Below are 25,554 nucleotides of genomic sequence, written 5' to 3'. Positions count from 1 at the left end.
GCATGGATTCCAATTGGATTCAATTTATCCTGACTTAATTTGATTTAACTTGATGGGTCTTTTGACGCAAGCTGTACTGACTAATTGTTGCTTATTGGGGTGCACTAAATCAGTGAGCATGGCAATCAAAAACTAAGCCAGATGTTCATAGTTTCTTTGATTGCCCACAGCCTTACATTGGAAAAGAATCATTTTGTTGATTGACTTCTGTTAGCATCTGTCAAAGTGTCGATTGCGTTAGAGATATGACTGTCAAAATAAGCAGAATGGGTCTGATTCCTCTTCACTTATCCAAGTATAAATCATGAGTAGCTGTGTTGAGGTCATGGAATTACACCAGTGTAAAATATGAAATTGATAATATAATTAGACCAAATGTCTATATAAGTAGCTGAAATCACCATACTGATATATTTATAGTCATGCATTTCTTCTCTATTTCTATTGCAAATAACTAATGATAACATTATAGCAGTGCCATTCAGACCACTAGGGTTGAGGAGCTGATTGTATTGTTCTTATGTGTGAACTTCCAAGAGAAATCTCTACAGTAAAATCTTGACTGAAGTTTGGCCCACAGAGGCATCATTCAGGAATGACTTTTTATTATTATATTTGTATTTTAAAAATAGATTTACAAGAGTATTAGAAAAATATTACCATTATAAAATGCCTTTGTGTTTTATAGTCTTAAATGTATTTATTTTATTTTTTTATTATGTAGAACAAGGGGCTACAGTTGTTCATTCCAAAATATCAATTGCATTGTTTTAAGATTTTGAAAAACAGAACTTATTGGGAAGAGGTGGAATAACTGTAAAACGGCTGAAGGAATTTCTTGGAACTCAGCTCAAAACCTTAGATCTCTATGAGATCTAAGCCAAGTTTGATGTTTCTAATGTCCCAATAATTTCTGAATAGAGTACAAAATTTCTAATAGAAACATATGGGGAAAGGTTTGTTTTTTCTTACTCCCATGACAGAATAACTGATTTTGCCCAAATATTCCAAAAATATTGAAATGATACTAACCTTGAAAAATTTCAATTCAGCCCAGGATTCATGGAGAATAAAGTTTAAGTCCACCTTTTCATCCTCCCTTCCTGAGCTGCCTCAAGTGCCTCTTCGCCTGCAGATCAGGATCCTGGGTTATTACATATTGGAATTTCTTTGCAGTGCACAAGGATAGAGGGCGGGAATGGACAATAGGTGTTTTTAAGACACTTTTGATCTGCTTGGATTCCGGGCTCCCTCACTCAGGGACTGCTGCGAGGCTATTCCAGCAGCAAAGCACTCAGACCACATCCCCCTCCATTCCTCTTCCATCCCCAGGACACCCAGGTAATCTTCCTGCCAAGGAAAAGTCCCAGCTGGGAGATGATCCAGTTCCTTTCTGGTCTCTTTATGCCACAAGAGTAGAGCTGTGGGTCAGAAACGCAGTCCAGAATCAGGACATTCATTTGCTAATCATATTTATATAACACTGGAGCACATCTTGGTTTATTACGGACATTATGTGAAAAATTGTAGTGTGTTTAATTTTTGTCTAGAAAAATTCCTGTAATGTTTTATTGTGATGGACTGGAACAAGAGAAAACGTATATTTTCCTCTAAATTTTTCATGAACATTTAAATAGTTTAGGAAATGTTAGAAGAGCTACCTCATCCTTTCTTAGGGTGCACAGGGGGACGTCATGGTGAAATTCCCATTCATTTAAGTGACAGAAGGATCAGACCCCTGAAATAATAGCCCCTCTGTATGCCTTCCTCCCACCCCTCTTGGCTAATAAAACTCCCTCTTCTCTTTCCTACACTGTTCAGTGAGTCTAGTGTTATAAAGATAAATTTAACCTGACAGATCAAGATAATAGGGGGAGGATTCTGCAAGCGTTCTGGTGGGTGATGAGCTGTAACATCAATTAATTTGGGAATTAGTTTATTGAACTAAGCTCCATGCTTCCCACACAAAACTGTATATGGCTCAGGCTTCAATAAAAGGTACTCAGTGGAACAGCTAAAATGAAAGAGGTTTCACCATAAAGCTGTTTATATGACTTAGTCTTCAATGAAAGAGCTTCAGTTTTAGAAATTAACTCTTTAACTAATGCTCCAAAATGATTGACAAAATCTCATGATTAATTTACAGCCACATTTTTAAATTTTGTCAGCAATTGCTTTTTTCTTGCCTGGTCATGGATTCACAGGATCAATGCAACATCCCAGTTTTTAAACAGTCCTGTGGAAGTATCCCTTCAGTGTTCCAGACCCACAAGGTGTCCTACTGTTCCTTAAAGGCAGGGAGGAGATTTATTAGTCAACTGGAACACAACATTGGGAAGTCCTTATGGGAGAAATAAAGGTTACAACATAGTCCATTCTGGCCAGCCAGTGTTCCACCCAGCCAAGCTGCCATGGAATCCATTTCTGGCTCTGGCTCTCCATCTCCCTCTGGCAGCTCCAGAGGAGAGCTGACATGTCTCTCCGAAAAAGCTAACTCTTATCCCAGCCACCTGACACCTTTCAGTTCATTGTCCAACTCCTGCTGGTCCATGCTGGGTTCACATGTTCCACATGCTGGAGATTTCCGTGGATAAGTGTCAATTGTTCAGTCCTCCCTGCACCCACTGGGCAGCAATTCAAAGTACATAGGGAAACTGAAGCACATATAGGAATCATAAAAATAGTACAGAAAATAGTAGAGTCTTCTCTGCCACAGAGTAAAACCTGAATTAAGAAACAGAATTACCTCTTTTACCATTCCTTCTTAAATAGGTTTCTTGCTTTTGGCTTTACACCTGTAGCATGTCAGAGAACGCAGGGACATACCCCACAAATCCATATTCATACATGGATAGTGCCTCATACACATGTCATCTGGAGGACACGAACATGAAACAACACTGACTTCTGTACATTACAGAGATGGCTTGGAGACTGACAGGTATCATTAGACCAAAATCACACCTGAGTCAATCAGCTCCTCAAGAACAGATATAACTGTCCATCCCAGAGGTAGGTGTAGGATTTTTTATGGATAGGTTGTAAAAGAGATTACAGCACAGGAAAAAATATACAAAAGCAGGCTCTTTTGGGGGAGAGAGAAAAAGGGACATATGCTGGAAAAAAACTGTTCCCTATGACAATGAACTCAAGAGCAATCTCTTAGGGATTTGAAATCAGTCTCCATTTTGAAAAGAGTTGAGGTCCTATTTTAAATTCCTAATTGAAGTAACTAGTTTTTCAAAAGTGCTCAATAAGTTCCCACTGGGAACAATGTGATCTGGCTACTTTGTTCTGGTGCCTAAATGGCATAACAATTTTGTTCCCTAGTATTTGGGGGTATTTTTATTCTGTAACATGTGGATTTTATCCTGTGTCTGTAAATAATCCCATCTCTTGTTGCTCCTTTAGTTCAGCAACTCTGGCCTCAAGATATGGTCTCTGGGCTCTGAGGGCCCTGTGCTGTGTGCAGTAGAACACACGTGCTCCTTGGTCAAAAGCCAAGCACCTATGCAATCTGAAAGGTTGTGCAGCAAACCATCCTGGTTAACGTTCTGTTGGTCTTCTCCTTTTATGATTAAATTAGGAGCTCACTCTGTGACTTGGGTGTAGTGGACTGAACTAGGAATTTGGGGATAGATTTTGTGTGGCTTCTCCTGAGAGCAGTATATAAGGCCTCGGGCGTGGGTCAGAATCAGGTCTCTTCATCTTTCTCTTTGTCAGTGTTTCAGCTATTTCTGTAATGCATATATGGGCTTTTCTTCTCTTTATTCCACAGAGAACTAATTGAAAAGCCTCTTCAGTCTCAGTGCCAAACGCCCACTCAGTCCAAATTCCCCAGTGCTCAGTGTGTCAGTGCATCTCTGATCAGGAATGTAAATCTGGAGTAACTCCACTGCTGCCAACAGAGAAATAGACCTGTGTAAGAGAGAGGAGTATAAGTCCCTAGAACTTTAACAGCCTAATCCTTGCAAATGGAGATCCAATCGGTCATTAGATACAGCCGTTCATAAATAAAAAGACAGCTAAGAGTCACATAACCCAACACAGAAATCCCAGTGTTCTCATGCACCAATCAGTGTTCATCCAGGAAGCTCTCTGCTGGACCCAAATTAAGTTCTTTGCCCATCAGGTCCAAATCAATCTCCCTTCCATGTACCCAGAAGCTTCCCTCAAGATCCAAACAAACTCCCTTCCTACTTCTAGCTCCAGTGGGAAGCTCGGGGGCATAGAAAACTTTCTTTATTTTGGGGGTCCAGAATAAAAGAAATAAAATAAAATAACAGCTGTTGAATATTGCTCTTGTGTGTAGGTTTGCACCAGGAGTAAATTTGGCCATTTTAGTTAAGTAAATAAGCTTCTGTTCCAAGCTCAGCATTTCCTTTGTTAATGCAATCCCTGAAGTTTTTTAGGTGGCTAAAGCTATCTCCCAAAATCTAGCATTTTCTACTGCCATGGGAAGAATACAAAATCCTTATTCTGGTGTTATTACTGCTCTTTTGGCTGCCGCCTAATCCTCCCTTTGTCTTCACAGACCATGGGACTCACTGAGGGTCTTTTTTTCTTCTCCTCATCCCTCTATGGATGAGAGAAACCATTGGCCCAATTTTCTCCTCTCTCCTTCATGGGATGATGAGAGCTGAGGTGGAGGGGTTCTTCCTTCCTAAATCTCAGGAGGGGAGTTGGGTGCCATACTCCTTTACCCTCCCAAAGGTTTGTGTGGGGCTTGGGGTACTTCCTTGAGGGAAACTCCTTATTCCCACTTATTGTTGCCTTTCATAACACACCCCTTCCCTTAATGAGTCAGTGCTGAGTGGCCTAAGGAGGCAGGCAATGCGTGGTGGCATCTTGTTCTCTTCCATCTTGTTTCACTCTCCTTGTAGCTGTGTTTCCTGTTCCAGCTGTACCCATCTGGCTTGTTCATATGTAAGTTGCCCCACAGTTGCTTATGTTGACTTAATAACACGTACGCACTCTGCGTTTAATGCTGTATTGTTCCAGTGAATTTAAAAAAGGGGGGAAAAGACTGAACATTATTTAGCTATTACTGGTTTATGTACTGAAAACATTCCAGCGCTACAGGAGAAAGACCACTTAAAATGGTGGTTATTTTTCTTCCTGTGAGTTGTCTTGTTAGAGTTAAATGTATCATTTCATACACAGTCACAATTGTGTTCCAGTAGGGTAATATGCATCTAAGTCTGTTGCATACCTGTATAAAGTATTTATAGTGATGCATATTAAAAAGGTTACATGACTAATTGTACTTGCATATGTTTTCATCCCTTAGCTTGGCTTTCAAATTTGTGAGTTTGCTTTCAACTTACTTTTTATAGTAGATCATTCTAACCTGCTCATTAAATTTAATGAGTAATCACATCAGCTAGCTGCTGCTTCTACATGATATACTTGTGCATACAGTCATCGGAAAGATTATGCAAAGCATGAAAAATGAATGCACACATGCAAAAATGCTTAATATCCTGAAATGTTCAAGAATCATTTAATCAAGAAATCATCAGGTACCATCTGAACTTCTAATCTCCAGTTTTCTCTTTTTGAATCTTCTAAGAAATCTGTTGGGGAAAGATGCATCATTAAATCATATGCAGTTTCCCCAAAGACTGTGGCTTTGTTTTTTCTTGATGAAATAAACCGAGACATGTGTCTGCACTAGGGTGTATTCTCACTCCATCATAAATGAAAAAGAAATGGGTCAGCCCATGTTTAACTCTGGCTCTTGTAGAGGGAGCTCCAGCAGGGATTGTGCCTCTGGACATATCATCCGTTCCCTAAATATCCCAAGAATGTAGGGAGAAGAAGTGTGTACGCTGAATACCCTGTACCATCTTCTTATATCCTGCTCCCTCCTGTGTTGCTGATCAGCTCTGTGGGTGGATGTGAAATTGTGGTAGGGGAAGACATGGTCTTGCTTCCAGTGTGAATGTTTCTTTTGGTGCTAGAAGGGCAGTAATCTCTGCCCTCTTCTAAGAACAGTGGGGCTTGCACCTTGTGAATGGGGAAATAAGAAAGGGAAATCTCTTAGCATCCTCCTCCCCACTTGCTAGCATCAAATGCAGTCTGAACACTGGGATACCAGGCTGATGGACATGGTGGTAATTAATACCTAGATCTTGTCTGACATTCTTCATCCATAGATCTCTAAGTGCTTTTCAAGGTCAGTGTCATTTCCTTCAATTTACCGATGAAGAAATTGAGATGCCTAAGGTCCCCCAGCAGGCTAGTGGCAAAGCTCTGGCTAGAACCATGTTTTCTTGAATCCCAGTCCACTGTGCTATCCACTAGGCCACAGTACCTCTAGCTGTGAGAACTTACATAAAATATTTAGGGCTGATCAAGACTTTACTCAAACAGAGTATGGGGTGACAAATAGCTTGTCTTGCCCCACAGACTCCAAAAAGTGCCTCTGAGTCACAGTCCCCTACAAGTTCCACTGTCACACAAGCAGGAGGGGTGTGCTTCATCTGCCAGATGTTCTTCATGCCCAGCCAGCGATGGCTCTGTGTTCTCCTTGCCCTTCCTCATTGATTTGCACCCAGGGAGAATAACTGTTCGAGGGAACCTGTTCTTCTCTCCATTGCGCAGATGCCTCATCTAAGCAAACACTATGTGATTGCATAGGGTGTGGCCAGCTTTCCACTTGGCTGGAGAGGTTTTCTGTGCCAGTGGTGGAAGGCTCTCCTTGCTGGTGTAAAGGGCCAGGGGAGGAGATTAACAGGGATCTTTACTTTCATTAAATTTCCATTGTATTTGGTTATATTTTGCAGCTGTGCCTTGATGGAATATATATATATATATATATATATATATAAAGATTTCATGCCCTAAGCTAACAGAACTCAACACTGACATCTGCAATAGGTCTGTTCCTGAAAGAATCCCTGCTTAGTTCAATTTGCCTGTATTCATACTTAGTCTTTTCTGCCTTTTTATTATTTTTATCTTTCCACATATTTCATCAAACTTTAATATAGTTTACTCTTAATCCAGAGCTGCTGTCTAAGGACAAATCCTTCAGCAGGTGCCTTAAATTGTTTTACTCCTGGTCACTTATGTCAATTATATGGCCAGTACTTATCTCAGAAGTCTTGCTTTGTTGTTTTTAAATTCCAGCAGTTGGATCAGTGCTTCTCATCAGTAAAGAGGTTAAATGAATTCTCTGAGCCAGGCCATGGCTCCTGGTTAAAGCTGGTTGCTTGGCATGCTATGAAATGGACAAAGCTTTGCACTGATTGCTTATGTCTGATGCACAGAGTAATGGGGTGGGATATTGGGTAACTCTTTATTCTCCTCTGCAGGGGAACAGTATGTATGGGGCCTTATTTCCCTTCCTGCAGAGGACAGCAGCATCTTTATCTTCTTGAACCAATCACAATACTTAACCATATCTTCCTAAACTTTTAACTTCTGATCCCATTCTGAAGTCAATGAAAGTTCTGCAAGATCAGACCCTTCATATCAGAGAAGCATCTGAAAAAGCTTGTCCCTAACAATGTTTTTCATGGGCACGATTGAACAACTCTTATTTTGGGGTCAGACTTCTCCAGATTTCAGTGGCTTTGGATTAGGCACTTACCGATCATGCATTCACACAGATAATTCTTTTGAAATCAATCGGAATACTTGTGTGAGTAAGTGTTCATCAGCATGAATGAGGGTTGCACAACCAGGTACCGCTGGGGTAAGTTTTTCAATGGAGCAAAGCTGCTTGTAAACCCAGTGCGGGGCCCATTTACAAAGTATGTCCATTCACTCACATCCTCATCTTCTCTAGTAGTAAGTAAGTGTTTTCATATTCTTAGAGACTGACTCACCTCTCATTTTGGGGGCATAGATGAGTGTTCACGTCACACTCCCCATCACTACCCAGCTCAAGCTGGGGAAGCTAATCATCCAACCAGCGGACCAAATTTGGTAATGAATCCTGGTCATGTGCCACCTGAGACGCGTTGCACATATGCTAAAAGAGAGACCTCTCACTTAAAATAGTATAGCCTAATCAAGTATTGCAATAGCTGAATTACTTATTGCGGTGCAACATGAAATTATCATAAATAGGTTCTTTTTCAGGTGACTATTTAGAGTTAATTAAGAAGATGAAATTGGTGAAGCACCCGCAGAAACTTTTTGAGCTTTAGTTCATACAGACAAATATAATGGAAATAATAGAAAAATCAGTATACATAAGTATAAGAGTAAGATAAATACAGTAAAGTGGTTTCCTGCATTGCTCATACTTACAATCTTACATTGTACATACTTTTCCTTTCACCTTTGTTTTTAATGGTATCTGTAAGGTTACAAGTAAGTGAAGATCAACCCAAGAGGCTGGCCCTGGGCCAGCCTTCCTACCTGGTTGTCCCATATTATCCCAACAACAGGTTGGGAAACCACATCTTTTGTACACCTTTACCTATTCCACCCACACGTCTGGGACGATATTTGATAAGGCATCAACAGGGCCAGCATCTTTGCCCCCCGCCATTTGTTAAACTTTTGAATACCTTATTATTGCATTTGTAGACTATTTCATGACTTTGATGAACGATTTGCTCATCTACATCATATCATCGATTTTGCCCGGCCCATCCAAAATTGTATGATCAATATCAGCAGAGTTTAGGATCACCAGACATTAAGCAGGATCTGATTCATCAATTCGTGGTGTGCAACTTTTATCACGGCTTTTTCTGTGATCATATGAGGCTGATTCTTCTTTATCGTTTCTCTCCTTTTCAAGTAAACCAGATTTTTCTTTGTCATTACTTTCCTTTTCATGTGAGCCATATTCTTCTTTATCGTCACTCTCCTTTACGGCACCAGGAAAACTGGACAATTCTCCATCACTTTCTGCATATTTCTATTTCTTATCTTCAGGTAAATCTGCTAATTCCTTAGGAGGACTTCCATCATTTATGCTTTACTCCTCAATTTCTTCTGCACTGGGACGAACACTACTACCTAAAGCCCAGTATATGTGGTTCTTTTTCTGATCTATTCCCATCAGATTTGCCCCTTTCTACAAACTAGATTGCAACTGAGCTTTTTGCTTCCTATACTGAGGTCCTGAGATTTTCTTTGGGGGCATCTTTTATTTTCTATGAGGGAAAACAGATAGTCTTAGGTCGAGCAAAAGTCTGTGTTCCGCAATCTTAGAAAGTCATCAAACATTATGTGTTAAGCATGGCAAAAAAAGTAATAGTATTTCTTTTATATTGTTGCATAGATAGGGGTTCGATAGATATTTCTGGCATCTCATTAAATATGTCCTTTATTAGTCGCAATTACAATTTTCAAGTCTTAAAACACAAGTGCACTTTCAGTTACACAATGAAACAAGGTTCACAATATCACAGCTGGGCTCTCACTTTGTTCTTATACTTCACTGACTGACTGGCGATGCCTTGCTCCTTGTATATCCGCCAGGGTGTGGCTGACAACATTCTAGGAAATTCAAGGAAAATGTAGTTCTCAGAAAGTCTGGAACAAAGATCCAGAACATTCTAGGAGGTTAGTGAAAAATGAATCCACATACGGAATATGTGAAATGTTTTACTTCAAACATTCTATTTTCCCTTTTGTCGCTAACAACAAAAACAGCATCCGGAGCCTGATGTCCCCAAGCCCAGAACTGCAGGTGGTCGCCTCAGTCACCTGCCCCTAAATCTGTTTCTGGTGTCAACCCCTGCCCATGTTAAACCCCTGCCCATGTTTTGTATTCTGGGCCTTTAATTTTCAGTCTCCTTGAAAGACAAGAGAATTTTTGATTTAATGTTTTAGTGTCTTGAATTTAGTGTGTCTCCTTAGAACTCACTTCTTTTGACTAATCCCCCACCCCCACCACAAAATGACTTGCTGTCTTGTATCCCCTCATAATCCTTGATTTACAAAATAAAGATTAAAACCTTGGGAACCCCAGGTACCTTGTAAGTAATTCAACATGTGGCAAACCATAATTGTTCAAACACTTTGCTTTTATGTTGCAGCCCTTCTTTCTCCTTTGTCTTTATTTTGTCCCCTTAGACTGTGATTCTTCATGGAAGAGATCTTTTATTTCTGAATGCCTGTAAACCACCATGCACACTAATGGCACTATAATACTATCATGGATCAAACTGTAGCAGAAAAGAACCTCAGATGTCAGCAGACCACTTAACAGATTATAACTGATGGTTTGATAACAAATTAGTCTAAATAAAGCAAGTTATTGGGAAATCTATTTTCTGGACACTCATGTATTAAACAATGGAAAATATATCTGTGCATTATCTCTCATGAGCGATAGTATTATGCTGTGGAGTATAGATGGTGGTGTAAAGTGATTTAAGCATTATTTTTATATATAAGAAAAAATAACCACACCTGGCTGAAAATTTCTGAACAAAAAAATTGTTGTAAATGTAATTTTGAAGAAAACAACGTTTTGCAAAACATGTTGATTTCTTTGAAATTTCACATTTTTAATCAAAATTTAATTTGAAAAAAACGTTGATATAATTTTTCTCTCTTTTTGGTAGAAATTTCCTCCCCAAAAATTTAGTTTTACCACTCTGTAACTTGTGATCGGTGCACTTAATAACTTTCCATTTGTGATTGAATTTTGTCATATTTTGCCTTGTGGTTTCCTATGGTTGGATGTGTGAACTCAGAAATACTTGGAGAACATGTGATTGGTTCAGTTGACTTTCATGTCTAGAGGATTAATTTCTGCCTGTTTACAATGGGGTTTGAGTCTTTGGGTTTGGGACTAGATGAGGATATGTTCACTGATTGACTGTCTACTTGTGGAATTCCCAAGAAAGAACAGTTATTGGGCTCGTGTTAAGTCTCCCTGACCATTGCAGTTTGCAGTTCCTTGACTGGACTATTTTACATATAAACATTTTGGATAGGGGTTACATACTGTGCATCTGACCATCTGCTAGTAGGGTTCCCTGGAGGTGGGGGGGCACCTTTCCTCATCTATTCTCCTCCTCCACCAAATCATTGGTTGGAGGGAACCTGGATTTGGGGTTAGTATTTCTGTCTCCGAAAAATGCATCTCCTCTCCTCTTCCAGGATCACCTTTTCAGACCTCAGAGCTACCCTCTCCTGCTCCACAGCTGTAAAGAGTGGTCTAAGGGAGACCAGGAGTAGTAGTGCCAGGGACCAGGAGTCATTGATGGTGCAGGGGGGTGCACTTGGGAATGGAAGAAGAGGAGATTGGGGACAGAGCCCAGTATTGCAGTTGATGGTTGAGAAATGAAGTTACTGGCACCTTGGGGCTCTTGCAGCACGTCTCCCTCTTCCCGCTTCCAAATCTTCTGGGTGCCTCCTCTGGAGATAACTCCTGTCCCCAGCTAATATGTGAACCCAGCTGCCTTCTTCACAGTGAATTCACAAAGCCAAATATGTCCAAAATGTGGCTTTCCTGCAACCACACAGAAATGTGCCCAGACAATGCAGTGCAGCACACAGCTCTCTCCCTCTGCTCCCTTAGGCTGTCCAGGGCGTACAATTGCTTCCCCATCCCATCACCAATTCCTCTACATCATCAGCCTCTTCCTCCCCCTGCCTCACCACCTCCCTTTCCCACTTATCTTTCTCCTTCAAACTATGGTTGTGGGGTTATTTTCATTTTGTTTGGTGTGATTTTTTTTATTTGCATGTGCCTATCCGAGGACAATGCCCACTTCCCCTGCCCACTTATTAAGATATAAACTCAGAATAGCCACCTTTGAACTTCCTCCTCCAGGTCAACATTTTGAATCAATAAAATTGGAAATTTAATTTGTTTCAAGTCAAAAATGTATTTGTTTTTTTTTTCTTTCAACAGTTTGGAATGAACACTGTTGGAATTTTTCTTATGGAAAAATAATTTAAAAAACCAACAACATTTTGTTCTATACCAGATTGAAAATGATTTAGAAATTTGTCACAAAAATCTAAATTCCATTTTCTGATCAGCTGTAACAATAAAGCTTTCATCTTAGTAACTATGCATTGAGCAACTCTGAATGCCCAGAGGAAAGTGGATATATCTAAAATTCTTTGGAGCGGTAACAAAGGGATCCCTAAACATGAAAATCGGAAAGATGGTCAATTCTGAGTGATGCATTCTCCAGAGCCTGTTCCTTCTCTGTGTGTTATCTTGTGAGTCAATTTGGTCAACAGGATCACAAAGCTGAGCTTTTCTCTCACCTGAATTGTCATTGTGATGACATTCTAATACAAAAAGAGAGGCTCTGGAGATTGTATGAATAGAATATAAAGCATTGCATCATTTTATTAGTTATATTCCACCAGAAGAAAATTTTATGTCAACAAAAAGAACTTTTCACTTTCTCCTAAACCTCTTCGTTCCCCGCTTGTGTTGAAATAAATAAATAAATAAATAAATAAATAAAGACTGGAACTGTCCTTCCTAATGAACTAAAAAAAGCCACACTGGCATTCTTAAGGCCTGATCTAAAGGCCAATGGAATACTCCCAATGAATTCACAGAGCTTTGTGTCAGGCTCTTAGCGATTTTGGTATTATGCAAGTTTCAGAGCGGTAGCTGTGTTAGTCTGTAGCAGCAAAAGGAAGAGAAATCCTTGTGGCACCTTAGAGACTAACAGATACATTTGTTAGTCTCTAAGGTGCCACAAGGACTCCTCGTTCCTTGTACTATGCAAGTTTATGTAGTAGGATACAAAAAGAAGTGTTTTATTTTCAAATACAGTAAATATGCTGGACTGTTGATTCTGTGCTTGAAATCAATAGACAGTGGGTGCTCAAATCCCTTAGGTTATTTAATATTTGTTAAATAAAGACCCAGAGTCACTGTTCTGCTCTGGCTGCTTTTTGCCATTTTGTTGGTCCAAATCAACTGTAAGCCCAACTGGTTTGAGCACTGGAGAACTCCCCATGAGTGAAGGAGTAGTCTTGTGGCATAGGGCTACTGTAATGACAGCTGTGCTCTCCCCTTTACTGTCCTCAGCAGGGAGGGTATGACGGGGGAAATGGGACTTGTCCAAGATGCTGTATTTACTGCATTCCTAGCTGTTAGGAATCCCCTGTGGGCTATTGACACCTTCAGGCTGTTCTATTGAACATCAGGGACCAAGTGAGTCCAGGCAGGCCCAGGATTTTGAAGGCACAAAGAAAACTTTAAGCCCTTGTGCTAAGCATATTTTCTGTTGGGCCAAATAATTTGGTTCAAAGAGTTTATAAGGCTAGAAAAGGGTGAACAATTTTCTTTCAACGAGAATTTCACTGATCACTATTTAAGTGATCAAATGGAGGCTAGTCCACAAGAAGCAGCAAATGCTTTCCTTTACAAGTTGTTAGAAGAAATGTACTGAAAAAGTATTAAAACCCAGATTTCCCTAACATAATCAGGAGAAGTAGTGATAAATGTTCCAAATATTGTCTTTACAGTATAGTTTGGCAAGTGATTAATTTCTCATTTTCTTGTTATCTGTTTAAAGCTTATTGGCACTGTTTGTGACAGATGTTTATGTGTTAAAATCATGAAGGAAGCTGAGTGATTATCCTTTCTGTGCCTAACGTTGTTCTGGAAATACCAGCTGAGTATGAGAAAAGCAATAATGTTAGTAGCTTGGAAGTATAATGGTTGATAATCAGAAAATTGAAAGGTAGCTTGGGTAGTAAGTACATTCATAATATTTCATGAAATATTCACTGGGCATTACAAGATGAATAACAGGTCACTATCAGCCATTATGATGAAAATGATCAAATGACAAACAGATGAGGAACAGAAATATATTTTTGTAGAACAAGTGTGTTCCAATAAGTAGTCACAGATTTAGGTATGGACTAGACAAAACAAAAACAGGGCAACAGTACATGATGGATAACATCCAGCAATCAAAAGATGGAGAAGAAAGGGATACAGTTGTTATTGCTCATGCACTTTTCCATTTTTCATGCTTGTGTATTTCATGGTGTCACCCTGGCCAGCTTTCTGAGTACTACAATGTCTCCTATTTGTATGCAAGTTTTGTCTGTTTGTAAAATATGATGCCAGTCCATGAGGTAGTATGGGGGTGGTTGTGAAATTTCATACTTCCTGTCTTTAGGTCGAGTGGAACCATGAGTACTGTAATCTCAGTCTACTGCTAGTTGGTTCTATGGTGCTACTGCTAGAATGATCAACTACAGCAAAATTATTTACAGAATTGAGCTGTTTCCTTTGTTTAGCACATAGCAGCAATCAGAGGGGATACTTATGTCTTGATCCTGCTGTTGAATCTGCACAGGCATACCCATTAACTTGTACAGAGCCCCACTGAAGTCATAAGTTTTTAATTGGACCCTGCATGAGCACAAGGCTCTGCCCATATGGATCTGATCAAAAGATCAGGGCCTTAGAGCAAATGGGCACTCTGGGCAAAACACTGCCATCTCTAAATGAATGTAGTGTAGCTCAATTCTGACCTCAGTTATTAGGTACAATTCCCATTGATTGTAACAGTAGTGGCACCATGTAACTGCGACGAAGAATAGAATAACACAACCACATATATACTTGACTCTGCATATATCAGCCTTCATTAATCTTCAAAATTATGGTTGGAAACTATATAAATCACATTAGACCAATCCTTTACTTGGTAAAAGGGTTTTTGTGCCATGGAACACCAGATGGAACACTTTGAGACAAGTCCCTTTATCTGTCAGAGTGCATAAGGGACATAAAGAAGACACCTTAAAACTTAAATATGATGAGCATGATGTTTAGTGTCATGGCCTCATCATTGCAAGTTATAATCACCATATCATGTGCAGCATGGAGGCCACTAACTCGCCTCAAAGTTGATGGTGATTATTATAGAAAATACAAGTGCTTTTATTGTATCATTTCTCAGTCACTTGGACAGAAAACCCATTATGTAATTAACGAATCTACTCCCTGGAGGAGAAGAATCTTGGACAAATACAAAAGCTTTTCATGGAACATGGAGGTAGGTTTTAGATGTCATTTAACGACTGTCAATCAACTGCAGCAATAGTAAATGGGTGTGACTTAATTGTAATAAAATATCATATTCTATTTAAGCATTAAGTGCTGTTCATTGTCACCTGCCAGTGAAAAGTGTGGGATTTTCCTGCACTATTAAAAATACTTTTTTTTTGTGCATTCTTTTCTTCTTATCATACAGTGTTGAGGAAACTATCTGAAATACCATTGCTAGGAAATTAAACTAATTTTTGCCAGAGCTTTTAAAATGTTGATTCCACTGTTCATGAAGATGACAGAAGAAGATAATGTTACGGATGACATTTTCATACTAGAATCTTCTTTTACTATTTCCTGGATAAGCCAGATAAGATTCAAGTCACTTCTGCCACTGACATATCCCAACTATGAACACACACATCTATATTTTTGACACCAGCTCTGCTTCAAGTCACAAAAAAATTTAGACAATGTTAGGTTAAAGTTCATTTTGCAGTGTCTTACAGGTCTAGTGCAGTGTAGAGTATTAATATTAGATTCCATGCAAGCAGTGCTGCCAGTTTGGGAGGTAGTCTTTCACAAAGAAGTTACATGTTAAGGACATTGTTTAACAATGAATGATGCTGTCAAATATGCAGTTCTAGAGTGATCTTATGAAGCTGAATGGTTAAACATTGTTCTGGCTTCCTGGTTGCCTTTGAAAGGTTTGTTAGTAATCCATTACTAGTGGAGCAAAAGAGCATTTTGAAAGCTAAATGAATCTGCGCTAGAGGCCTTCTAACTCATAAAACTGATAGTCTGTGTTGTCATCTTTATACTATGAGATACAGGCCCTAATTCTAATACCCCTAGTCATGCTAAGACCTTACTGAGTTCCGCCATTGAAAGAGTAGGTGGAGTACTCTTGGGACTACTCACGGAATAAGTTTCTACTCAGTGTGTTTGAGGGTGGCAGAATGAGATGCTATATTTTACAACTTAAGATGACATCAAGGATAGAATCGGTCCCTCAGAAACAGTGAAGTCACTCGTGTTCTTGTGGGATATGTTATAGCTTTCACTCAAGTTTAGTGCAGTTACACAAGCATTTACTTGCCCCATGGAACCTTTCTATAAAACACTACATTTAAAGAGCAGATCAAACCAGGCCCTTCAACAAAAACTGCATTCCACCTCTTGTGTACAGTTCCTGTCTCGTGTTGAATATGACTATTGTGAGATTTCACCCATCCTGCAAGTTCTGTTTTTGCCAGCTATTTGTTGCAAAATCCAGAAGTCACTTAGCAGTTTAAGCCTCTTTATGATTACACAGACTGTTAATTCCTGGTCTGAAATTTATTGACCTGTTTTTGCTTATAGATTGGAGTAAGGATTTAATTTACATCATTTTTGAGATTTTTTTTTTTGTGGGCCTAGTGTCACCTGATGACTCCTATGTCTTAATTTTATATCTAGCAACACTCACTTTCTACAGAGAATTCTGGGTGTTACTAATGTGTCAATTTCAATGCAAAATTTTCTTCTGCTGGGTACAATGTACTATGTACAGTGTTTAATAATGTTGAATCTTTGTACAGAGCATGGTACAAAGTTTGCTTCTGACATTATCAAGAGTAAGTAATAAGGCACATGACTTCCCCATAGAGAAGTATGACCTAAGGGTAGATCATTCCTCTTCCTTGCTGCCTACACATTTTTTATTTTTCATATTAGAGAGATGGAATGTAGTTCAGTGGGTAGGGCTCTAGTTTGGGTTGTGGTTTCAGTTTCTGCTCTGCCACAGGTATTCTGCATGACCCTGGGCAATTCTCTTAGTTTCTGTGAGCCTCAGCTCTCCATCTGTAAAATGGGGATAACAGCACTTCCTCTCTGTGGGGATAAATACAGTGAAAATTGTGAGGTGCTCAGATGGCTATGGGGGCCATAAAAGATGGATAAAGGTTGTGAAAAGAAGTTGAGACCACAATTTTGCAGTTAGTAGCACATAGGCAGACTGCTTGTGACTACACAAAGCCCCATTGACTTTAACAGGGCTGTATAGAAGCTCTCGATTGCAGGATTAGGGTCTTCGATATTAACTCCTCTGCCCATGATGCATTTGTAGTACTTGCCTGTGTATATAATATTTTTTTTTTCATTCTGGATGGTCTGGAAGCAGAATGCCATTACACTACTGAAACTGATATAACATTTCTTGTGGTTTGAAGAAACAGAGTGACCAGTCCAGGTAGTCAAGACTTGATTTTATTAATAAAATTCGTATTTTCCCTCTTTGAGGTGACAGTTACAAACTTTGGTTCAAAAATAAAAGAAATTCTGAACAGCAAAAGGTTGACTTTTAAAATCTCACTTTTACATGTATAAAATACCAGTTGGAAATGAGGCAGTGGAATCTGGTACCAATTAATTTAACAATTTATATAAGAAATAGTAACAAACATTTATTTTCAAGTCTTACATATATTATGAAAAATAATTACAAAAGGATTTGTGTTTTAAAGTTAAAATGTTATTTCTACTTCCAACTACCTGAAAAAAAATGTTTAGATGGAAGGCCAAACCAACCTTTTTGTGAGATTTGGATTGCAAATTGTAACAGTTTGGGTCAGAAAACAAGCTCTGTAGGTAGCAGTCCCCTCATACGTTGCTTCACAACTAGGTAGAATCACATGACCTAGACATATTGTGTTCCTGGCCTTAAGTTGAAATAATAGAGAATTCATATTGATGGGATGGGCAAATAATATATGGGCTATCATGTGGATCTTAGTATCCAGTTCAGAAGCAAATATTCATCGCTGCTCACATAAAAAACTATGTAAACACTGCACAAATCCATAAATAGTTGTTTTGAATCAAGTTTTAATATTTATATGGTTTAAAGAAGCACAATGAAAACAAATTCAGATGAGATAAAAAAAGGATAACTAGGACTACCAGTTACTTCACATAGACTTAAACAGATCTCTGCACATACTTTCCCCCCCTTTTTCATACACATTTTCCCCACCCAAAAATATAAACTTGCTTATTTTAGGTATATACAGGTATCTTAAGAAATCCTGGAATCTGAAAGGAAAATAAAAAGTCTGAGGTAATAGCACCATGGAATACAGCACCTCAGTGGGTGCGTTCATTCTTGAAATTCATTCTCACATTCTTGAAATTCATTCTCACAAAGTAATATCAGCAAAGTGTTGTTTTGAGTTCCTTGCCAAAGATTTTCCAGTTTTGCCACCTGAAGCTTTGTTGGCGACTTCAAATAACAGAGCTTTTCAACATCAATATATACAAAGGGACTTTATTATTAATCGGAAAAATTAAATTGGATTCACTGGAAATTACAACTTTATTTTTCATAATACATACACAGTATTGACAACAATGTTTTGCAATTATAAAATAAGAGCCAGATGCAATTCAGAGACACATGCAAGTTTTGGAAATGGACACAGAAATAACAGTATAGTACTGTACATAGAATAATTACAATGTATTAAACACACCTCCTTAGCACCTCTTTGTTGAAATAGGAGCACCATGACATTCATGTTTTACAGCACCAAGGAATCCAAAGGGAGTATTCATAAAGCTAGCGCTATGTTGTGTGTCACTGCCATAGCCTCTTATGTCCCCCATGATTTGCGAAATAAGTTTAAGTCATGTGATTCTGGTCCTACAAGGGCAATGGATATTTCCTAGATAAGACATACGTACCCAGCAAGACATTTTTTCTATGCCATCCTTAATCAAAACTTGCATGTGGCATGAAGTGGGTTGGTGGCACCTCGGCACAACTTGTTTGCCGATCTGCTCTTTGCCCAAAACTTAACCGAGGAAACAGACGGGACCAACTTCAAATCCAAACTTCTGGTTCTGATCACCAAAGTCATTAATCATCACATCAACAATAGGCACTTGGTCTATTTTAGGTGTACTGATTTCGATCACAGTCTTTGCATAGCCTTTTCTTGACTGTAAAAAAAAAAAAGAGCAAAACAAAATAAAAAATGACTATACATAAAAGCTGCAGTGTTATAGATCTTTCACAAGTTAACTTTACAATATAGATTGTTACTATAAATAACTGCCCCCCCATGTACTGAACAGTATGCACTAATGCCAGATGTTTCTAATAAGCTGTTTTTTTCTTGAATTCTTTTCTTTTTTAAAATGAGTATTTTTATCTTCTAAAAATGCAAATGTGAAACCACTGTTTTTGGAAAAGAGAAAGTGATTAAACATCAGAAAAATCTACGGGCTAAAACAGGCCCCCTCACTGGAAAAATCCATAAGAGGTTTAAAGTTCCCTCGAGAATTCTGAGTTTACATATGTACTAGCTGGTGAATCATGTTGTCAGGGATTGTGGGGATTTTATCCTCATGAAGAGGCCAGTAATCCAATCTGGAGATAACGGAGACAATATACACTTCCAATGAGAAGGGCTGTAACCTCATTTCAAAGTGCTACAGCAGCTACTTGGAAATTCAAAATATCCAGGATTCTGACATGACTGCTAGATTGTGCACCTTTGTTTATTTTTTTAAAAAGTAGTCAAACCCTGTTAATCGTGGGGGCAGATATCAGCTCCACCATTTCCTCTGGTATTTTACCCAGCCAAAGCAACATCTTGCTATTATCTGGAATGATCTTCTGTCATTTTACACCCTCATCCAATCCCTAATCTCAGAGAGACACTGAGAAAGCTGAGAGAATGTCACAGCAGGCTATGATAACAAAGGGATCTAGAATCTAGTGTTATCAGCTTATTAATGGCACTGCACCCCAAAACCATTTCACTACCTCTCCCAAGAGTTCCACATATAGAGGCCATGATAGCAGAAGATATAAAGAAAATACTAAAATAACTAGGAAGAGAGGTACATGTTGAAAAGAAGCAATCATAGAATAGAACCCTATGGTACTCCATCATGAGAAGGCTTCTGGCAGATAAACAAAACACTACTATTCATCTAAAGAAGAAAAGAACACAGCCAATCGAGCACTATTTTGTCTAACTCTGCCAGATTTCACACCTGTGTGAACAACACCCCCGGCATATTGCATCAAAACCCGGTGATAGAGGTAAAGGAATCCACAGTGAAAGTGATCTACATCCATTGCCAAGAAGAGATCACTGACCAACTACACTAGCAATGTCTTTGTATCACAACCTGGTCTAACACAAATGGAAAAAAAAATAGGAAACCCAAGGACTCCAGGTATTGCCCCAAGCTATTTATCACAACCTTCTCAATAATTGTCTCTCATGAATTTTAGAGAGGATTCGATAATTGTCTAAAATGAATTTTAGAGAGGATTCTTAGATATCACAAAAACACGATTAGTTAGGTATAAATGCATAGATATGTAGCTATCTAGACAACAAATGGCAAAATATTCAGCATTGAGACATGGCTTCTGAAGCAAGAAGCTAACAACTCATAAACCTGAATGGACCCAATACCTTGTTGGAGAGATGATCAGATATCTGGTGCGTGTATGGAATATTCCTAGTGACACTAGGGAAGCTGGGAGAAGAGTGGGAAGGATATAATTCCTGGACTTTACCTAGTGTTGATTTCTGCTCTTCTTTTAGATAAGCAATGCACACATGTCAAACTATGCAATTTGTTCACAAGCTTTGGATCCACTGTGTATCTATGAAGGACTGCTATCCAATGCACATTTTTGGTGTTTTCACTATGTATCTTCCCCTTGCATTAACTGATTTCAGAGAGTTAATATATACTAACAGTGCAATGCCTCCTTTCACAATACTTATTTTCTGCTGCTTTTCCTTTACCTAACATTTACAATAGCAAAATATCTAATTTCAGCACATTGGCACTAACAGCAACCATTCATGCCAAACTTTGCTTTGCTATTGCTTAATTTATGGTTGATATTTTTCTTCATATGAAATTTAAAGAAGTGACTAATTCATTGTAGTTAAAATCTACTAAAATGGCAGAGTATTAAAAACAAAATCTTCAGAGCCTGTCTCAGAAGGAAGCCAGCATAAGAATGAACTAGTTTGACTACTAAACTCACCAGTTATATTATAGTAGAAAAGAATATTTTGAGCCTATACTTACTGCACAACCATCATGAAGAGCTTTGATGTAAGGATTATTGTCATAAGACATCTCTTCATCATTTGATCCTAAGAACCTCAGTGCTTTGTCATAGCTGTCAGATGACACATCATGCCAAGCTACTGACTGATGACAGTTGTAAGTGAAATTTTGTCTGGCAGAGGCACTCAGTAGTTTAAGGAATGTCATTTGAACCATATTAATGGAATTGCCTTCAACATCCACATAGGAAAGCTGGAAAATATAAGTAGGCATATGAACATTTGGTTGTTTCCGTCTCTTAAGTGCAAAAGTGGAAAATTACAGTTGACACAGAATCCCATTAACTGACTTTAATGTGAAAATCAGCTGATACATACTATATTGTCATTGTTAGATTTTAAAGCACAATCAAGCTATGAATCAGTACACAGGTTTTCATTTTATAGTAGGGATTATGACAAACAACTATACATTTAGCTGCATCCTATTGCAAGACGCAGAGAATCATCTCCAGAATACTCTGTGAGCTTGTAATAGCAAATTCTTCTGGGACATAGGTTCAGTTAATCGTAACTATATGTCTTTTACTGAGTATGCATAAATGATGCTGCAGCCTATCTTTAGTGTACCTGGAATGGAGCATGGGGATCTGCACTCAAGCTGTTTTGCAGAGGGTTAGTGGTGGTGCAAGAGCTGCCAGAATACATCAGTCCGCTCTGCAGTTAGCCACTGGCATTTTTGCTACATTTGAAGCATGATAAATAGGCAAGAACAGGGCAGGCTCCTGCTGTCCTATGTGAAAGAGGCCACTTTACTGCTCTTATGTTTAAGGGGGCAAAGGTTGAGGCTGCACAAATTCCTTTTTGTATTATATAGTCAAGATTACTTGGTGATAGTACCTGCCTGGTTTGTTAATCACTGTATGCTGAGATGACTACTTACCAATTTGCCTCTCTTAAATTCACTAAACCAGGCTCCTGGATTCTCCTTTGGCCATGATGAAATTCTTACCTGTTGTAAAGGAGCAGAGAATGTGAGTATTTACAACGTGTGTTAGAAAAAAAGAATGCATTTTCACATCAAAAACTGCAAAATAAATCTTCCTTCTGGGATATCAACCTATTTTAAGTGGTCTTCGGAACTATGCAGAGACACAGCTACATCTGATTTATTTAATTCCCTAAAACTGGATACTTTGTTTAGACAGAGATAAAATATCTACAAATTAATTACTTTAGACCAACTGAACTGAATTAAAGATGACAGAATAATTTCTGTTCATAAACTGTACAGAGCATGTAGCAGAGACACCTCAGATCAATTCAGATAAGTTATTGGGGTAAACTGCACCCGTTTGGATTAATTAGGATTTGCACTGGTATGACTACATTGATTCATATCCCTTGTCTACACAGGCTTTTAGAAAGCCACTTTCTTCACTGGTTGCACATAGGCAACCATTTATACTTATGGGTGTGAAACACTACAAGTTCATAATAGTAGTGTTTTTCAGCTACTTTGTATAGGTATAAATGATACCAGTAGGGGTAAGACAGTAGAAAATCAGACACTAGAGTTTATCGTTTAGGTCTCAGATTGAACATTGTGTGTTCATTAGTAATGGGTAACTAGCTGGGTCACGTCCTGGGTTGTAGGAGACATTTAGCTAGCAAGCAGGTGAGTAAAAATGTACATCTGAGAAAAAGGGGGTAAAAAGTGGCTATTTGTTAACTCTGTGTATCATTTCATTGCCTTACGCATGTTTAAGGCTAAGATTTAGTCATGGATATTTTTAGTAAAAGTCCTGGACAGGTCACAGGCAATAAACAAAAATTCATGGCCCTGTCCATGACTTGTACTATATATCCCTTACTAAGTCTTGGGTGCTCTGGGGGGGGGGGCCCAGGGGTGCAGCTGCTGCTCCGGAGGGGCAACTCTGGGGTGTCTGCTGGTGCTCTGAGAGGGGAAGGCTCCTAGGCACCTGCTGGTGCTCGAGGTGAGGGAGAGGCCTGGGACTGCTGCTGCCGCCGCTGGCCCTGGGGTCAGTCGCACCTGCCAGCTGCAGAAGTCCCGGAGGTCCCGGAAAGTCCCTGAATCCGTGACCTCCGTAACAGACTCGCAGCCTTACTCATGTTTATGCAAATTAAACATAATAATTAGCCTGTAAGAAAAATAGATAAATGAAAACATGACAGTATCATTTTACTATTTAGTTCAATATTGCAACAACATGGCAGGAACTGTCAACAGTCAACCCAAAACACAGATTGGTACTTACTCCTTCAGATTTCTTATCTGGGTAGACGCAAGTTTCGCCACCCGCTGTGAAATTACAGTACACTTTGAAGGAGTCTCCAGAGCAGCCCTGATTAGGATCAATCCAATATTCACCTAAAACAAACAAAGAGAGGATTTACTTAAGATAACAATTGATTTGTCTCATAAATATAAAGGGAAGGGTAAACCCCTTTGAAATCCCTCCTGGCCAGGGGAAAGCTCCTCTCACCTGTAAAGGATTAAGAAGCTAAAGGTAACCTCGCTGGCACCTGACCAAAATGACCAATGAGGAGACAAGATACTTTCAAAAGCTGGGAGGAGGGAGAGAAACAAAGGGTCTGTGTGTCTGTCTATATGCTGGTCTTTGTCGGGGATAGACCAGGAATGGAGTCTTAGAACTTTTAGTAAGTAATCTAGCTAGGTATGTGTTAGATTATGATTTCTTTAAATGGCTGAGAAAAGAATTGTGCTGAATAGAATAACTATTTCTGTCTGTGTATCTTTTTTGTAACTTAAGGTTTTGCCTAGAGGGGTTCTCTATGTTTTTGAATCTAATTACCCTGTAAGATATCTACCATCCTGATTTTACAGGGGGGATTTCTTCATTTCTATTTACTTCTATTTTTATTAAAAGTCTTCTTGTAAGAAACTGAATGCTTTTTCATTGTTCTCAGATCCAAGGGTTTGGGTCTGTGGTCACCTATGCAAATTGGTGAGGCTTTTTATCCAACATTTCCCAGGAAAGGGGGGGTGCAAGTGTTGGGAGGATTGTTCATTGTTCTTAAGATCCAAGGGTCTGGGTCTGTAGTCACCTAGGCAAATTGGTGAGGCTTTTTACCAAATCTTGTCCAGGAAGTGGGGTGCAAGGTTTTGGGAAGTATTTTGGGGGGAAAGACGCGTCCAAACAGCTCTTCCCCAGTAACCAGTATTAGTTTGGTGGTGGTAGCGGCCAATCCAAGGACAACGGGTGGAATATTTTGTACCTTGGGGAAGTTTTGACCTAAGCTGGTAAAGATAAGCTTAGGAGGTTTTTCATGCAGGTCCCCACATCTGTACCCTAGAGTTCAGAGTGGGGGAGGAACCTTGACAATTTGGAAGTCATATTTTACTGCGATATAATGCTCCTCAAAAAGTTTTAGCTGTAAAGCTATAGTTGTTTTATCTTAAAGAGTGGGAAGCAAAAACAATTTTTTGTCATTGTCTTTATTGCTCCTTTACGAAAGACAAAACCAGCCTCAGTTGTTTTTTATTTTAGTTTAGCTTGTATTTTATTTCAGGGTATGACTCCCTTTGTTTGCTGAGGGACTTTAGTAAATCATTTGCAGAACTGGTGAATGGCACTGCAGGAGGCTGAAATCTGAGGCAGAGCTCTCAGAGAGACCCCAGGTGAATGGAGAAAGCATGTTGTATATGTCAGCCTCCTGTGACTTCAACATCCAGATCCTTCAGTTAAAGAAAGTCAGAACCTGATATTTCAGAATGTTGAAAGAAAAACAAGCAGAAGAAATGTTAAGGCTACATCATAAAGGAGCAGTTCAAACCCTGGGCTGGATTGTGATGTTTAGGCACAGCCCTGTGTTCAGGGTGGTGTGGAGCTGCATAGTCATGGGATGGTGCATGTCAGAAATCGTAGGTATACAGAAGCAGGGTGCCCACTGCTAAGCACCTCTCTGGAGTTCAGCTTATTTCTGCACCTCTGCTGGGTGGTGCATGCTGGGACTAGAGCCATTGCCCCTGCTTTTAACGCCTGAATTATGCATCTGCACTGGCAGCACTGGTGGAAACTGAGATAAGCCTCAGGTTCCTGTATTTTAACACTACGCTGCCTAACCCTGAAGCTGCAGTGTAGACGAGGCTCAGATGTTTCCAGATAGTAAAAGCACCATAACTGATGGCTGGCTAGACAACATAATGGCAAAGACGTCTGAACTGCTCTGAGCCTTTTCTGCTCTACAACTTCCACCCTTCTTACAACTGGTGGATATGCACTGTTGGGAATTATGGGTCCTAAAAATGCTAGTGTAGACAAGGGCCGAGGGTGAGTGCTATAGTCAGTCCCAAGACCATTCAAATGTCAGTCTCTAAGGTGACTGCTAACAATCATTCTAATTATAATGGTGTTTTCTGTGTTGTGGATTAACACCACCAGCTAACTGCACACTACTGGCAGAACAGCAAATAGCAAGGGTTTTCAGTCACTACCCTCCTAGCCCAGGTGCGAGCCAAAG

At 39.3% G+C, this 25,554-nt stretch overlaps 1 protein-coding gene across 3 annotated transcripts in view; it reads right to left on the bottom strand.

Annotated features, from left to right (window-relative positions):
* Window positions 1-17,196: 17,196 nt before the first annotated feature.
* COL11A1 (collagen type XI alpha 1 chain) overlaps window positions 17,197-25,554 on the bottom strand; it is a 234,301-nt gene continuing 225,943 nt past the window's right edge. For all 3 annotated transcript variants that reach the window (XM_075131591.1, XM_048861614.2, XM_075131590.1), the window contains 4 exons: window positions 23,328-23,440; window positions 21,992-22,060; window positions 21,068-21,301; window positions 17,197-18,943 (listed from right to left, as the gene is read on the bottom strand). In XM_075131591.1, coding sequence (XP_074987692.1) covers window positions 18,797-18,943; window positions 21,068-21,301; window positions 21,992-22,060; window positions 23,328-23,440 — 563 coding nt within the window. In that variant the 3' untranslated portion in view covers window positions 17,197-18,796. The remainder of the gene's footprint in view (window positions 18,944-21,067; window positions 21,302-21,991; window positions 22,061-23,327; window positions 23,441-25,554) is intronic.

This window comes from Caretta caretta, chromosome 8, assembly GCF_965140235.1.
Source record: "Caretta caretta isolate rCarCar2 chromosome 8, rCarCar1.hap1, whole genome shotgun sequence".
In the NCBI taxonomy this organism is placed as follows: domain Eukaryota; kingdom Metazoa; phylum Chordata; order Testudines; family Cheloniidae; genus Caretta; species Caretta caretta.
Note: the sequence above shows the minus strand (reverse complement) of the source record. Positions and strands in the feature narration are given on the sequence as shown.